This window comes from Eurytemora carolleeae, unplaced genomic scaffold (genome assembly GCF_000591075.1).
Source record: "Eurytemora carolleeae unplaced genomic scaffold, Eaff_2.0 scaffold205, whole genome shotgun sequence".
NCBI classification, from domain to species: Eukaryota; Metazoa; Arthropoda; class Copepoda; order Calanoida; family Temoridae; genus Eurytemora; species Eurytemora carolleeae.
This window is the reverse complement of record NW_019396096.1, coordinates 36,171-53,590: the sequence shown is the minus strand read 5'-3', so window position 1 is coordinate 53,590 and position 17,420 is coordinate 36,171. Positions and strand designations below refer to the sequence as shown.

Genomic DNA, 17,420 nt, shown 5'->3' with positions numbered 1-17,420 from the left:
TTTCTGTTAAATAGATTTGCAAAATGTGATCAAATAAGAATTTGATTTACGCATTCTTTAATATTTCATTTTAAAGCATCACTCGGCAGCAATTTATGATAACATTAAATGTTATAAATCGGTTCAAAACGATGTCTAATACTACCAATATGTGTATAAATGTTCATTTAGAGTTTAATGAACTACATCTGGGTTATATAGAGCTCATGAATGACGAAAAAACTATTATGTAATAGTTATTTTTTAATGCAATCAAAATAATTGCAATGCAATTTTGGAAAGTAATTGTCAGTTAAACAATCTTTATTAAAAAAGCATTTTTTGGCCACATCAATTTCATTGTAAAGCTTTAATACGTTTTATTGATAAGAAATCTAAATATTTTAGAATATTGTACATTCTAGGGAGTTTTCTGTATTTTAAAATGAAATCATTTTCAAAACGTTAGTATATGATGTTATGGACATAGAACCTATCAAAAGCAGTCCCCCCCCCCTCCTCCAGCCTTCACGTGTTGATAATTGAATTGTAGAAAAAAAATAAAGATAAATTCTCAATTCCGAAAAGAAATAAGTTACTTCTACGTATATAAATGGTTTACCGATGTTTTGTATATAAATAAATGAAGAATTGAGCCGGGATACAGCCCGCCATCACCTGTGTATACGCTGCTTATACCGGCCAGTTGCGTCGTACATCCCGGCCTGTGAACATTAAAAGAATTCCAAGAATCTGCGGATTTCAAAGATAAAATTTCACGGATTTTCTTTCACCACAGTTGATGTTTTCTAGTAGAGGAGGGCCGTTAAACCGCAAAGCTAGAAAAAGTAATTATTGTTGTTATTCTAACATCAAGTGTATACATGTATGGGGCGTCCTGACAAGAGCACAGAGAAACCAAAACATCTAATTAAGTTGTCATTTCTCCAACCCTCCTACACACCCATAAACCACCCACGCAGTAGTACTGCACCGATAATATATGATAAAGTGAACCCTGAAGATTATGTGAATTGTGAGAGGTTTAGGTTCTCTCAGAGTCTCTCATCTTCTCTCTTGGAACTAGAGAGTTAAGAAACCTTGCAGAGAACGGTTCGGAGAACTAAGTTTGCTACTGAAAAGTGAAAAGTAGATCTGTGTTTTCCAGGAAGCAATTAAAAACGTAAGGTTTAAATTAGTTTAAATAAACTTTGCACACAAAATCCAACAAAAAATCGTGTCTAATTTTGATTTAGTTTCTTACAAAATGTCTAAGAACCCTCTTATTTGAGTTTGAAATCATTTAGAAACATTTTCGAACATTTCCTGTTTCTAAAACCTATAAGGTTTAAAAGAAAAACGAATTTTCGAAAAATATGTATACAAATTGTTTGGTCTTCTTAGTGTTTTAACCTGCTTAAAAAGACCAAATATACAATGAGATAAGAATTTCTTTACGAAGCAATATACGTATAAAAGTATGGTTTGGGTTTGCCTCTATCTATACGTGTTAAGGTGCCAGGGTCAAAGTTAGGCGTTAAACTAGAATTTGAATCCGGAACCTTCATGTTTTCCACACGTATAATTTTATAAAATATTTGCTATAATTTAATAAAAACTTGGAAAATATTCTTAAAATGAAACGCCAGGATAAAATTTAGTCATGATTTTGTTTTCATTTTTTAGAGATAATCTTTTCTTGATTTTGCATGTTTTTGGTTCCTCTCTTATCTGCTAATTGTCTTCTATATTCAGTAGGATTTGTTTTGTTGCTCCCAAACTTGTTATAGGGGGTTTCTGATTACTTGATTATGTTAGCATACGAATATATATATATATATATATATATAAAATATATACATATATTGTTGCTCTATCCAAGTAGAGATGGGCATATAGTTGTTCAGCTGTTATTCTTTAAACATTAGGTTGCAAAGATATAAGGATTTGAACATTTGACTATGACAGTTGAGTATAGTATACTTACATTTTCTATATCTTTGATATTTCAAACTTAGAATATTTGATCCTACAGAATTCATATTTATTTAGTATCTAAGGTCTTCACCATTAGGTTGCAAAGATATAAGGATCCTTTGTTAATTCTCTCTGAATTGTGTTCAGTCTCTTGAAAATTAAAATCCAAGAATTAAGACGATGTCCAACTCTAATTCTAAGTATTCCATTGTAAATTTCTATTGTCTTATCAGAATGTATGTTGAATATATGCAAAGTGAATATAGTGTTGTGTGTTGACCGTTCAGAGAATTTCAAGAATTTAGAAACCTTTCAATAAGTTTTAACTGTCTAGTTTAAAATCGATGCATTACCATATGTTCTAGAACAGGGGCGGGCACATGATTCAAAATGGAGGCGAGGGAATTAGCGCATTTTTCACTCTAATAGTTACAAAACGTATTGTTAATTTTTTGTTTCAATAACACTATAGTTTTAGTAGAAGTAATTATTTCTATTTACTGTTTAGCGCTGATTCAAGGATTCATAACTCTAATTGTATAATGAGATAGATAGAAAGATAGATGTTACCGCCATACTTTTCTAATGGTTCAGAATAGAAAACAAACACATGACAGAACCCTGATTGGATCAGGCGCTAATGGACTCGGCATACAGGATTGATAAATGCAGCTCAGATTAGAATGATTGATTTAAACAGACTAATTTGTCTAGCTTCTATTAACTTTATTTTCCAGTTTTTTTTTAGAAATATTTTATAGCCCATAATATGGAAAGCAATAACTTTACTGCACACTAAAACGCAAAAAAGCTTAATTGAAGAGAAATTGACGGGAAATCGAAAAGAAATCTTATATTGAACTCAATCTCAGGTTTTTAATTGAAAAGTTTATTCAGACATATTTACGTTTCTAATAAGGTCTTTAAACTTCAGTGGTCTTTTTAACAATTGATGCTAACAACGATTCACAATTAAGTAACGGAGATATCCTCATTTTCTATCTAAAAATTTAAAAAAATTGTGTTTGGCCTTTTCAAATTTTTTTTTGCATAATCTATATTTAAATCGGGTTGATTCAAATATAATTTTCAAAAAGAGATACTCGTTCAAATACATGATAATTCTGTAAAAAAAGAAATTCAAATCTTTGCTGCAAACTCTGATTTTCTAATCCCTATATCTTTGCAACACAATTTCGTATATCTCAGATATTGCAAACCATAAATTCTGTTAGATCAAATAAGATATGTAATATTTATCAAAGGTTTACACCATCAGGTTGTAAAGATATAGAAATTTTGAGTGGCAAAGATTTTCTTTATGGAAGGACTCATTTGATTAAACGAGTGTCAAGTGTTTAAATATATTCTTAAGTTTGTATAATGTAGTTTTAACACATTGTGTTTACTTGTTAAAGCATTTAAACATTTACTGTTTGTGTTGATTCACACTTTAACGTCATTTTGTATCTTCTCATATGTCAAGCCATCCCTTAGCCCTCCCCCCCTCCATTCTTTCTCCTATTTTCCCCCCTTTGTTCCGCACTGTTCCCCTATTTCATGCTTGTTTTAGTTTGTACAATTTCAATCCTTATACGAACTGAGAGATGAAGACAAACATTACTTTTTTGCAGGAGGGGTGGGCGGGGGAATAGGGTGGCGGGGAGGGAGCGAAGAAAGGGTTGAAGAGGGGTGGAGGTATAAGATGAATAGATAGAGTTAACACAATAGATAGTCCCTTGTCCTGTTCTCTAGAAAATGTTTGAATGATATTTTACGAGAACGTTTCTATAGTTTTGTACAAACATACATTTAAATAGAAATGAAACTTAAATTGAGGGGGAGGCTTCAGCAATTTGTCTTTTGTAAGAAAAAAGCAAATTGAGAAACAAAGGAACTTAAAACTAGCCTATAGCTCTAATTTTCTAATCCCTGTTTTTGCAACCTAATAGAATTTCAAACTTTATCTTTTTCATCTGGCAGAATTCATTGTTTGAATTAAAGTGTTCATTTCAATTAAATCTTTCTCGGAGGCAATACATGTAGACTTTAAATAGACATTAGACATGCACTATCTTCTGTACGTCTAACTCTAGCTAATATCTCTGTAATTAAGTTTTAAACCTAAATTATAATTTCATTATCCAGGTGTTTATATTCCTCAGTATTGTTAAGCAGGAAGTTCTGCAAATTGACTTAGAGTCGGCCACAAACTTTCAGCGGTCAGCGCGCCTGCTGGGCTGATCCGAGTCGGNAGTTTAAAGGAGGTGTCAGGGGGTGTTTCTTAATTTCATGGTAAATTATTTATTTTCAGACAATTGAAAACAAAATTTAAGTTCTGTCTCTTTCTTGTTGAGGATTTGAGTTTTTGCCGCGACCTGTGATGTTCTTTTCCGTATATCTTTGCAACCCAAGATCGTATACCTTAGATATTTCAAACTGCAATCAAATAATTAAAGTTTAAAACATCAAATGTTTCCAATTTCTAAGTATTCGTCTTAAGAAAATATTTGGAAAACTTCTTGAGAATTTTTTGAAATTGAATAAATTTTGATGAATTCCACACAGTTGTCATAACTTCCATCTCTTAATTCAAATCTGTTCAATTTTTTAAATTTAGACTTTCAAATTCGTCTTACCCATATATTTCCAGATAAATATTAACGTGTCTTTCATCCTTCATCCTTCCCTTCTAAATACACAATTCGAACATTTGCCTCATCCAGCACTCTTTTTTCTAACTGTAATTCACCATGCTTCACGCCACTATTTATTGTTTTCCAATCTGAGAATTCACCATTCTTCACGCCACTATTTACTGTTTTCCAATCTGAGAATTCACCCTGCTTACACCACTATTTACTGTTTTCCAATCTGAGAATTCACTCTGCTTCACACCACTATTTACTGTTTTCCAGTCTGAGAATTCACCCTGCTTCACACCACTATTTACTGTTTTCCAGTCTGAGAATTCACCATGCTTCACGCCACTATATACTGTTTTCCAGTCTGAGAATTCACCATGCTTCACGCCACTATTTACTGTTTTTCAATCTAAAATTGCCACTTTAAGAATTCAGTAATTCTTTTGAAAGCATGTATTTTATCTTTCACATATGCTAGAATTAAATTTATGAATATATATCGATTAATTATCAAACCCTCAGATGCATCTAAAAAATATACTTAATTTATTCATTATTTATCAATAAATCAATAAATATTTTTAATTTTCCATATTAGTGTATACAAAATACACACATGCGTCACTGCAATGTTTACGCATAAAAACTCTATGCAAGCCATGATTATTTAACAAGAATTGTCTGTTGGTTTTAAAGCTTCAACTTTTTCTGAATGAAGATATTTTTGGGTGGGTGGTACAAAGGAACTGAGTTCTTGTAACAAACTGTGATACTTCAACCCTTATATTTTTGCAACCCGATGTCATAGACCTTTGATATTTTACACTATTAATTCTGTTATAGTAAATAGTCTAAGCTTGAAATATCAAAGGTTTACACCATCAAGGATCAAAGAAAAGAGGATTAGAAAGCTTGAGTTTGTGGTAAGAATCAGTTTCTTTAAACACATTTTTGATATTTTTAGTTGTAAAGAAGGGGGGTGGGGGGGTCTTACCCTTGGCCAAGTTACCCCTATGAATGATGTTATGATCTAGGTTCTACAGATCTGACCTCTTCTTCCTCTCATTATATCAACTCAAATGTTCTCACCCTATCCACCAATCATCATGCAAACATCAAATCTTATATTCAAAGGGAAACCCTAAAAGGTGGTTCAGAAAACAACGCAAAAAATGATATTTTTAATATTTGTATATACTACCTTTTTGTTTTTACAGAGCATTAAAAACTGCCAAATAATCTTTTTTTTAGAAATAGAAAATAAAAGTAATATCTTTAAAAAAGTGTATTTAAAAATATATAGCTGAGTGTGTAATTTACAAATCAAAAAGTGTTGTTTTATTTCAGCAAATGACAGTAAATGCTTACAATTGTGCTGAATTCAAAATTATTTGCATTATTCGATAAAAATCTATCTTTTGCAAGGCCTTGTCAGGTTAAATAAGCATTATCATTTAACTTCACTCTATAGATACAGAGTGCTGCGCTTAAAAAGACAATGAAAGACGACTTTCTGATATTTTTTGATTTGTATTACTTTCTATTGACTAGATTTCACCATAAAAAGTCCAGAACTTGTAAGCTTTTTATGATTGTTGCGAACCTCCAGTCATGCATCTTTATTTCTTTATTTTTTGTGATTATATACAACCATCAGAGATCAAAGACGATCTTTAAAGGGATTGGTAGCGTAATTTCAAGCGATCCTTCTGAAGATGTATTGTAGAGAACTCATAATATAGTTTTCTTGATAAACATTGATGACTAATTACATGCTTGATCAGACAAAGCCTTTCAGGGTACCGTTGTGAATCGGGAATTGACATATTTTCATGGAAAGCCACTTGAAATTACGCCCACAGTCCCTTTAAGTCTACGTTTTAATTGGCATAGCCAGTGGAAAACTCTATGCTCTCATTTTTATTGAAGGAAATGGAGGCTTAACTTTGATATGTTTTTAGGAATAACTGTGGTAGAAAGCTAGATGACTTTTTAAATATGATTATCTTAATGACATGATATAACCCTGTTTTTCCGGTTTGTTATTCTGTGAAAATCTGCAGAATTTGCGGAGAAAAAAAAAAATCAAATTTAATTGACCGAAAAGTAGAACTAAAATATGTTGCGTTGCATTTTAGCACAAAAAGCATGCATGTATTGACATATATATATATATCTTTGCAATATTCATTCATAAAATTTTTACCGCGCATATTTATTATATGGGCCCTTTTCAGAGTTGCGAATTTTTCTTCTTTAAATCATGGCGTCTCTCAAGTTTTTCATGGAGCCAGTGTACAACTTTTGTAGGAAATGCAGAGTTAGCCCCAAAGGATTAGACGTTAAAGATTGATTTTTTTCCTGAACATTATTTTTTTAATTATTTTGTTTTAAAAAAATGCTCAACCTTTTTTGGTAACAAGGTTTGTTTTATAAACGAGAAACTCATATCAAAACATAAATCTATTAAATATAACTGGATGAAATCTGTCGTCTTCGTCTGTAAAATAACATATTTTGTAGGTAACCCTTGTTGCTTGAATTGGGTATAGAGTTGATTATTCAAGAGGATGTTATAGGTTAAACCTATACCTTATATTCCCATGGGAAATATTAAAATTATTAATTACTGAGTTTCTAAACCTTTCGTTTCCATTCCCCCCCTCCCCTCCCCTCCCTCTCAGAATAAAGACTGCCTGTTTTATAAGAAATTATGACGATTGCCCCCCAAAAAACAGTTTCTTAAAAAAGCACCTTTGAGCTGCATTAATAAGACAATAATTTCACTCATTTTTCTAGCAACTGTTTTTCTAGCTATCAAATTTCAGACAACTGTATCTGCAGCAGTTTACACACAAAAAAATAAAGTTTTCTTTAACTTCGAATTGCTGTGAACCAAAAAGTTTTCGTTTTCACAATTCTCTTAATTTAGACTATATTTTTTTAATAATGACTTCGTTTCACCCTAAAGCTTGTAATTGAATTTTGGTTGGAATGTATCGGTTCTAACCTCCCAATAGGGTTCATAAACCTTCCATTTCCTCTCCTTTCTTTCTTCTTTATCTATTCATCAATTCAACTATTTTGACGAGAAATAGTGTAAATATTTTGATTATTTAATTTATATTCTCTCATACACTCTCCTCTCCGCTTCTCACTTCCTAACCTCCTTTAAAACCCCCTCCCCCTAATTCCCCTCCCCCTCATGCAATTCCAAACTCTCACTGTTAAGTGAAAATGTTTGCAAAATTTATTATAACAGCATGCGTCTTGTACTACCGTGGCCTGAAGGCCCAATCCGTTTCTTATCTCAATGTTTAATTTTAACTGTGCCCCTTTTAACCCCATTAAATTTACACCTCCCCCCCCCTGAAACGTATAGTGCTATACACAATCTTGTCCCTCTCTAGGTACTTTAAATCCGTTGCAATCTGTCAGATATACTTCTTATAGATTGTATAATATCAAATTTGAAATCTATACCACTTAATGCTCATTCATTAACACCTGCAATATCACTCGGAATATGTTTATCTTATACAACTTTGCACCCTCATAACTCCGCCACATTGTATCTAACCCTCTAATAGTGAGAAATTAAAAAGAAGTTTTAAACATTCTAGGTTTCTTATCAATAGTGTACCCGAGACTGAACATATAAAATTTTCAACAAATATAAAATGTATATTTCCGAATGGGACTTGCTTGGATAATAATAAAGGGATTGTCGAAAAATGTCAAATTACTCTCCATTTGAAGAAAAAAAGAGAAGAACGGTACCCTTTAAGCCTTTAACCTAACCTAGGATTAATTGATAATTTTCAATAAACAATTCTCTATAGTTCTCTATAAACAAGACTTACGGATTAAGGCAACAGAACCTAAGAATAAAAAATGTTAGAATTAGAAATTATTTAAGATGGAAAACTGACGATATATCTTCCTCATTCCTTCAGCTTACACTCCGTTTCATGAACGATTCAAGATTATCAAGTTTAATTCTAGAAAGTTTTAGTTTGATAAACCCCAGACAAAGACATTGGGTCGTTTGGAAAACTGAAAACCCATGAAACCCTGAATTGTAAAACAGAATTCATAATTTGTGTACAGATTACACAGATAGGACAAGAGAGGTAGTTTTTGGGTTTATCTTCCAAACATAAAGTGTAATCATTTGTACTCTTAAAACCTTATTTGTACTGAAAAATACACAAAGAATCTTTTTCAGTTTTTTGTATTTTTTTATATTCTGTAGAAGCCTAAAAATTAAGATGAATTGGACAAAGCTCGATTAAAGTGCTTGAACAAAATTTCTTTGTTTTCAGGAAAAAAAGCTTTTAAAAGTAAGAACTTGCATTATTATTGTTAAAACTGGCTGTAAATTGGTAGTAAATTCAAGGTGCAGTTTAACTGATAAAAATATCAGCGTGGTAATTTAAATATACAAAGTTTTAAAAAAAAACTTTTTTATTTTTTTTGATCTGTGAATATATTTTGTAAATTTGCATAATTTCTCACTGTATCTCTCTCTAGATTACAAATCTCATATTTACCACAAAACTTTGGAAAGTTTAGACTCTAAAAGCGAATTTAATCTTTATGAATATTGAGACCAAATACGGGTCTTAAAAGTTAAAACTTGTTTCTTTTAAAGTTTTACGTGTTTGCAAAACCATTTCCAGGTTTAATTCCCTTAATCAAGATAACTAGATATTTTTAAACCGATGCAAATCAGATTCAAGAAATGTAGTCATTTAGGATAATTCAATTTATGCAAAGTTCACGGATTTGCATAATCTTGGAACTTCATAATTTAGCAGGTTCCTCAGTTTGCGTCCTTTACAGTGTAGGAAACTTTCTTTATTTTTATTCCAAAAAAATGCGTCCAAAGCTAATTTTCTTGACCCTCCGAGAAAGGGAGGAGAGCTTTAAAAAGTTGTGAATGAACACTTAAATGGACAGCATCTAAAAGTTTGTACAACATTTTTCATTCGCGTAATTTAGGATTTTAGCCATTTTCATAGTTGTCTTTGCTGAAAAAAACAGTGAAGCTTAAAAGCCATTACACTCTCACTTTTCTGGACCCAATGTTTCTTTAAACCTTCTGATTGTCAAAAATTACGCTTACAGTCCCTTTAATTTGAAAAAAAAACAGGCTTTTGATGAACTTGTTTACTACCTAAGATTAATGTATTTCTATTTTCAGGTTTGAATAGTTTAAACTGAAGTCGGAGACGGATAGAAGTGTCCCCTTGGGATCCTGGAGAGAGCAGGAACAAACAGAACCTGGAGTTCCGTCTTTGTCCCGTGAAAGGTGTGAAAAAGTGCGGGAAAAAGTGTCGGAACTCTGCGTTGAATAATTGGATTGAGGGGAGAGTAAGGATTGAGTTCCAAGAAAATCCAATGTTTTCAGGGTTGGATTACAGTGATTAGTGGGTACTGGGAGCAAAATGGGAAATCCTGGGGACCCCGCCCCACCACAGATGAACACACAGTGTACGGACAAACAAGCAAAACACCCAGACAAGGGTACTTCCAGTGAGATATTAGAGAATAAAACCGAGGAGAAGGTTTGGTTGAATCCGACCCTATTCTGTGCAACCCAGATTAATTCCATCCTTGATAGAGCTCACAGTGCATTGAAACCTCTAGAAACAGTATTTTTAGTGAGTGTTGTACTGTGTTGTACAGTATTATGTCTTTATGTAACCAGTAAACACCTGGAGCTGCAGAGGACGGTTTCCCGGCTCCAGGATCACATATCTAGGGAGGAGGGAGAAACCTATACCTGGAGAGAACGGTTAGCAGTCTCGGGTAGAAACCATGACGAAGCTCTGGAGATATTGAGAACTTCAATGTTACTCCATGAAGCACAAATAAGTGAACTGCAGACTTTAGTTAGCTTATGGAGAAATTTTTCTCCAGGTTCGGAACAACTTTCGAAACAAAAGAGAGATTTGTCCAGGTACGACCAGTGTAACTGCATTGGTCTTCCAGGACCTCCGGGTCCACATGGAAAACCAGGCCAGGACGGATATCCAGGTCTTCCAGGAGAACCGGGACCCATCGGACCAGAGGGTAGGCCAGGACCACCTGGAGAACCTGGTGTTCAAGGACCACCAGGATACAGGTTTCTACCGGATAGAGTTTCCCGACGTGGAGCTAGACGAACTGCTCTCACAAGAATCGCCAATGATTACGGATACGCTGAGGTGATTGCAATTAAGGGAGATCCTGGCTCACCTGGTCCTCCTGGACCACAAGGACAATCTGGACCTATGGGAGTACCCGGGTTCGATGGTACACCTGGACCTGTCGGTCCCATGGGACCACCAGGGGAGAAAGGAGAACCCGGATTAAAAGGAAAGCAAGGTTTGCCAGGACTTGATGGTTCTCCGGCTAACCGGATGCAAGCTGATGCCGGAGTCCGCAGTTTTACATTTGACGGTCTCTCCGGACCCCCGGGACCTCCGGGTAAACCTGGAGAGAAAGGAGATAAGGGAGATCCTGGACCCGTCTCTCTCTACGATCCGATCAACAACGCCAAGCTGATTGTAGGACCCGCAGGGGAGAAGGGAGAGAGAGGAGATGACGGAGCTCCGGGTCGGAGAGGGAAGAGAGGAAAGAACGGGAAGGCTGCTAGGATAGGAAGACCAGGTATAGATAAACTTTTAAATAGACCAAGGACCGAATTTATAAATTTCAACTGCTCACTGCCGCTGGCACAAATTTGAATCACCGGTTCAAATCCTTCCTGAATCTTAAACTTTTAATAGAGCTAGTTCGAATTTGAACCTGAAGTTATTGTACGTAGTTCAGCGACGTTGCTCAAATTCATTAAATTCGGTCCCTGGTGAAGATATACTTTCAAATAGTTTATGTTAATTTATTCCTTTGATGAGGCCACTCCTCCTCTTGGTGGAAGAAATATTTAGAAAAACAGATACTTATTTCTCCAAGAAGTGAATCAATAGTTTAGCAAGAGAAGCAAGTTTGAATTATAAATACAGAAGGAATAAGAAGAGATTATTATGATGGGCTGGGTAGGGAAGGGAAGGGAAGGGGGGGAAGGGGGGGACTTCCAAGAAACATCCCAGATTTCTGACAAAAATGTATAAATTCGATTCCCTTTCCTCCGACCCAAACCTTTTAGACCTTATGATTTGTTATTACTTCAGTTTCTTTATATTTTTAGGCACCAAAGTTTTTGTTTTGTTTACATCATAAACCACTCGTTGTGAGAAAGAAATAATGAGATAAAAAGTTTGTTTATTGATGGGTATTTATCATTTTAGTTTGTATATATGTATAGATACAGGGTGAGTCAAAAAAAAGTGTGATATGCGGCGCGACGCCTACTGCAAAATTGTACCTTTTTTGTGCAACTCTCCTACATGGTTTTCAATATTTTTTTTTAATTTGCAACCCCTCAAAAAAGTCCGCGAACCTTTTTTTCTCTCAAAATCAAAAGTTCAGAAAAGCAAAAAAGTTTACATACATTTTTTCTATCGAAATCTAAAACATCTTAAAGATTAAATCAAAGAATCATAGAAAATTCGCAAAATTGTAATAAGAAAATTCGCAATTTTATTTTTTGTATAATTTTTAAGGAAAAGTTATTTAAATTCTCTTGTTCCTTTCTTCTTAGCATATTCTAAATAATTAAATATACGCTGTTATGTTGAAAAATATGTATTGGCGAAACTGGTGAAAGAAAATTGAGCCAATACATATTTTTCCTGTGGGGCCCTACTTAAAAATCAAACAGCTCGATATAAAATGGAGTACCGTCTGCAAAGCATGTATAATCTTATGGTAGGGCGAACCGCGTCAGTTGTCTCTCCCTTCTATTCCTTGCTCCCTGGGGTAACATAGGCTAACAAAATTCTAAATTTTTTTTTATTCCACGGGCAACGTCGGGGGCTTTAGCTAGTATATTATAATAAATATTTGTTTACATATCATATTTATATATCCTTTATCCTAGGTCTTATACTGTGATAACCAGAAAAAATTGGTTTAATTCTTTCTTTCTAATAAATATAACATGTTGCTCTGTACTTTTTTTTTAGCTGCAGCGCATGTTATTAAATCGTTTTTTTCGTAAACCAAAACGTTTCACACCTCATTATATAACATGTTTAATTCAATATTGATCTTAGAAGTGTCTTGGAAAGTCTCTAAATAAAATTTCACTGTCTAAAATTTGGGTTTTTTTAGGATTGCCCGGAGTTAAAGGAGAAATGGGAAACACTGGAAGTATGGGAATGAAAGGAGAGAAAGGATCTGTCGGACTAGAAGGAGCTCCGGGTATAGTCGGAGCTACGGGACCCGCTGGACCTAAAGGAGATCTTGGCAAAACCGGGCCCCAGGGTCCACCAGGCTTCCCGGGTCATGCTGGATCCAAGGGAGAGAAGGGAGAATACGGCAATATGGGTCCACCAGGACTCATGGGACCACCAGGACTACCTGGACCACCAGGGTATCCGGGTATAAAGGGAGATAAGGGGGATAGAGCGGAGTCAAGAACATCTAAGAAACTTCGGCGTCGAACTGGAATATATCAGAATGACGAGGAGTTTATTGGTCCCGGTCTACCAGGACCACCAGGACCAGCTGGGAAGGACGGAGTGATGGGACCACCAGGACAAAAGGGGGACAGAGGTAACGATGGAGACAAGGGAGAAGTCGGAGAGAAGGGACACAAAGGAGAAATGGGTCCAATGGGGCTACCAGGTCCTATGGGAGTCCCTGGTCCACAAGGTATTGAGGGACCTGTTGGGCCTCTGGGTCTTACTGGACCACGCGGTCCTGCTGGTCAGAAAGGAGAACGCGGAGATGTCGGTCAAATGGGACATAGAGGGGAAAAGGGACACAAAGGGGACTTTGGATTGCCTGGTAAGAGGGGTCGGAAGGGGGACAACGGGCAAGATGCCCCCTGCCCCCTGGGTATTGATGGGTTACCCCTGCCCGGATGTGGCTGGAATATGAAGAATGAAGGAGAGAGTAAATTCTATCTAAAATAAATAAATCCCGGATGAAGAAACAATAAAACCATGGATTGTAAGAAAAGTCTATCCTAAGATTAACCGACTCCTTGGACACTTATCTCCTACCACCAGTCCCGTCCCCCCTCGGTCCTTCCCCTGACATCGAGGACAAAGAAGTGAACAATGTCCTGCTGGGTTAGGACGCCAGGACGGAAAAACAAAGAAGGACGGCCGGAGAAAGAATGATAAATGCTCTTGGATCAAAAAACGTTGATTAATGCTCTAAAGCGATCTAAAGAACCAGCAAATTGTCCCCAAACATCCTTTAGAAACTACGCTCTCAGTATTTGGTGTTTAAATACCATCTATACAAGAAATAGAACTATACTCAACTAAATAACATCTCAAATTGTCAGAACAAGTCTCTCAACAGATTATAAAAGTGTTCAAAAATGTTCTATATTATAACATTTTTTAACAGAAACTAAAATTATTTGATATGTTGAAGATATGAAAATGTTAATATTAAGCCGCTGAATCCAAGTTTTTAAAATCTATAATATGTTTTATGATGAGTACAAATATATGAAACCGAACATGTGACATCCCATACATTGAAATAAAGAGGGATGGGATTAAAGTTTTATAAACATTGGGGAGGTTTTATTCTTTTATATATACCTTCATAATCTAGAAACCATTGTATTATTGCAGTCATTTTAATATACTATTAATTATAATATAATTCGTGTAAACATATGTACATTTATAATAAATATTTTCATAGTTTACTCTTTTTATGTTGATTTATTTAGAGTTTAAAATATGAAACGTCTAGAAGTCTAGAAGCAGCTGCAGAAAATACTAAATCATGTCACATTAAACTAAAGTTAAGAAAATACTAAATCATCTCACATTAAACTAATGTTCAGAAAATAATAAATCATGTCACATTAAACTAAATTGCAGAAAATAGTATATCATGTCACATTAAACTAAATTGCAGAAAATAGTATATCATGTCACATTAAACTAAAGTTAAGAAAATACTAAATAATGTCACATTAAACTAATGTTCAGAAAATAATAAATCATGTCACATTAAACTAAAGTGCAGGAAATAGTATATCATGTCACATTAAACTAAAGTGCAGAAAATAGTATATCATGTCACATTAAACTAAAGTGCAGAAAATAGTAAATAATGTCACAATAAACTAAAGTTCAGTTTATTCTAGTTTAAATCCCAACTATTTACTGTAAAAAATTATTTTTAGATAATATTGGGTTTTAGTTTTCTATATTCAACCAAAAAATGTCGATTGTCTGAGTTTGTATGTGAAATCAAAGCTGGAGAGGCTAGTAAGTCGTAATGTCGTATCTGTCTTTCTAAATAATTAAACCTTAGTACGGTATAGAAAATTCATTTATAAAGAAAAGAAGGGTTACAAAAAAAGTTATCTTATACGTAAAAAAATAATGTATATGACAGAAAAATAATCCTTTTTGCGTTTTCATGATAATTTTCAATTGCCAACCCTCTTTAGACTTTAGATCTTTTAAAATAGAAATGTGCAAATCAGTTAAACTATTTAAATTTCTCTGCGAAAATACTTGCGCATTTTTGAGTATAAGAAGCAATTGAGAAATTATCAGAATTAAACACTTTTCGAGTCAGAAAAATCGGGCATTGCCTTCTTAGCCTGGAGGGTAACTTGAAATTACATGACAGTCCCTTTAATATAAAATGAAGAGTGAAGTAGACTTGAGTTTAAGATTGATTAACCTTGGGTCTACTTGATCAACGTTGGTGCGCAGTGCACAGTGCACAGTTCACACTTTAATTTGAATATTCATAGAATTATGTCATATTTAATCTTTTCAATTATAATTTGACATGTGCACGCACCAGTAGCTACTATAATATAATTATCATAAAAGATAATTGATTTTTGTTTAATTCATTATATTTAAATGTTGCCATTTTTTAACATCGAATTCAGGTGTTTTGCTATGACTAGTTTATATCAACATTTTTGAATATTTTTGTTTTTTAAAATGCTAAAAAAGATTTCTATGTACATTGTACATTTAGTAAGTCTTGATGTAATTATTTATATAGACGGACAAATAAGCAAAGTTGTTTAAAATGTACTAAATGTATTAAATGTATTAAATTGCATCATTAGGATTTTATAAGATGTAACTAATGAAAAAAACCCCCAAAAAATGTTGCCACTGGGTGCATATTTTGTGCCAAACCGAACCCCAAAAACCCCCCCCCCCCCCCATAAGAAAACCAATTTATATAATATATAATCCCCAATTCACTGCATCCCCTTCTATTTCTGTTGATGACATGTAATCAGTGAAATCAAATGTTAATTAATAACTCGTATTGACAAACTACGAACATTAATTATCCTACCTTTCTTCTCTATTACAGTGGTAGACGATAAAATTAATACAAGGAAGATGACTTTCGATACCAATTTTGATTTTTATCAGGCTGTTAAACAGCATGGATACACAAACAATTTGAAGTCAATGGAAGCTGTCAATTTAAAAAGCTTCTCTTTGATTCCTTTAACTTTAATTTAATTTAAAAAAAGCTTGTTAATAATCAAAACTAAAAAAATTGTCTTCATTGTATTGATATAATCGCTTACCACTTTAGCTCCTTCAGCTAGTCCCCCCAATAGATTAATTTTATATTTTTTTGCACTTGAATTTATTTTAACCGAAAAATTATTTGTAAAACGACATGATCTAGAAGAAAAATTAAACATTTTTTGCTCTACATTCTTAATTAAATTAAATCTTTCTTAAAACATTTGAAAATATGAAAAATTGCATATTAACGCGGGGAGGGTTAGCTTTTTAAGTTGGCAGGATGGGACGAGATGTAATTTAGTCGACCACAACAACAGATTACAAGGGACTTCTTAGTCATTTGTAAGTAACTAGCCATAGTGGGCGCTTCGCGCCCATCTTCTAAATTAATTGTGAACATGTTCTCTTTGTGTACATCGTAAAACAAAACAAAAATAATTCGCGGATTTTCACAAAAAATTTGTTTTCACAACACAACAACAGATTACAAGGGACTTCTTAGTCATATTTAAGTAATTGTGTAGGTGAGACTTCAGAGGACTTTTTGGGACCATTAAGGCACACTTGTATGCAAGTCCATTAGCGCCTGATCCAATCAGGGTTCAGTCATGTGTTTGTTGTCTATTCTGAACCAATAGAAATTGCATGGCAGTATCATCTATCAATCTCATTATCCAATTAGAGATGAATCCTTTTATCGGGACTAAACAGAAAATGGAAATATTTACTTCTACTGAAACTATAGTGAAGGTTGTACACAGGAGTCATGGGTATATAGAGGGGAGGGGTTATAAATTTAAAAAAAAAAAAATTTTTTAAGGGGGGCGGGACAATATTACTCGCCCCCTCCCCCATTTTAAGACCTTCTTACACCTTTTGAAATAAGAAATGGTTGAAAACCTAAAATTGATCCAATATGGCGGGAAATGTTGAATTAAAGTTAGATTGGATTAGAGAGAAAACAATGAAGTAGAGATGGTGGGTTAATAGACTTGTTATATTTGGGCGGGTAACCCCTCCCCCCCACCAATCTGAACTTTATGCCCCCCCCCCATCTTCCATGCTTAAATATCCTACTTCCACCTACCAACGGTTGTACACAGTACACACCCGTCTTTTCACCTCATTAGCTATATATATAAATAGAGAGCTATGATTTATAGCTGACATAGGTTACATGCTGCTAGTCTAGTCTATTCTTCAAATAAACTAGACA

The 17,420-nt window shown here is 34.1% G+C and overlaps 1 protein-coding gene across 1 annotated transcript; it reads left to right on the top strand.

The window, feature by feature from the left end:
• The first annotated feature begins 673 nt into the window (after window positions 1-673).
• On the top strand, window positions 674-13,718 carry LOC111694812 (collagen alpha-1(II) chain). Its single transcript, XM_023463840.1, has 3 exons — window positions 674-1,162; window positions 9,808-11,258; window positions 12,822-13,718. Exons 2-3 carry the CDS (start codon window positions 10,052-10,054, stop codon window positions 13,625-13,627), a joined length of 2,013 nt encoding a protein of 670 aa, XP_023319608.1. The 5' UTR covers window positions 674-1,162; window positions 9,808-10,051; the 3' UTR covers window positions 13,628-13,718.
• Window positions 13,719-17,420: the final 3,702 nt, after the last annotated feature.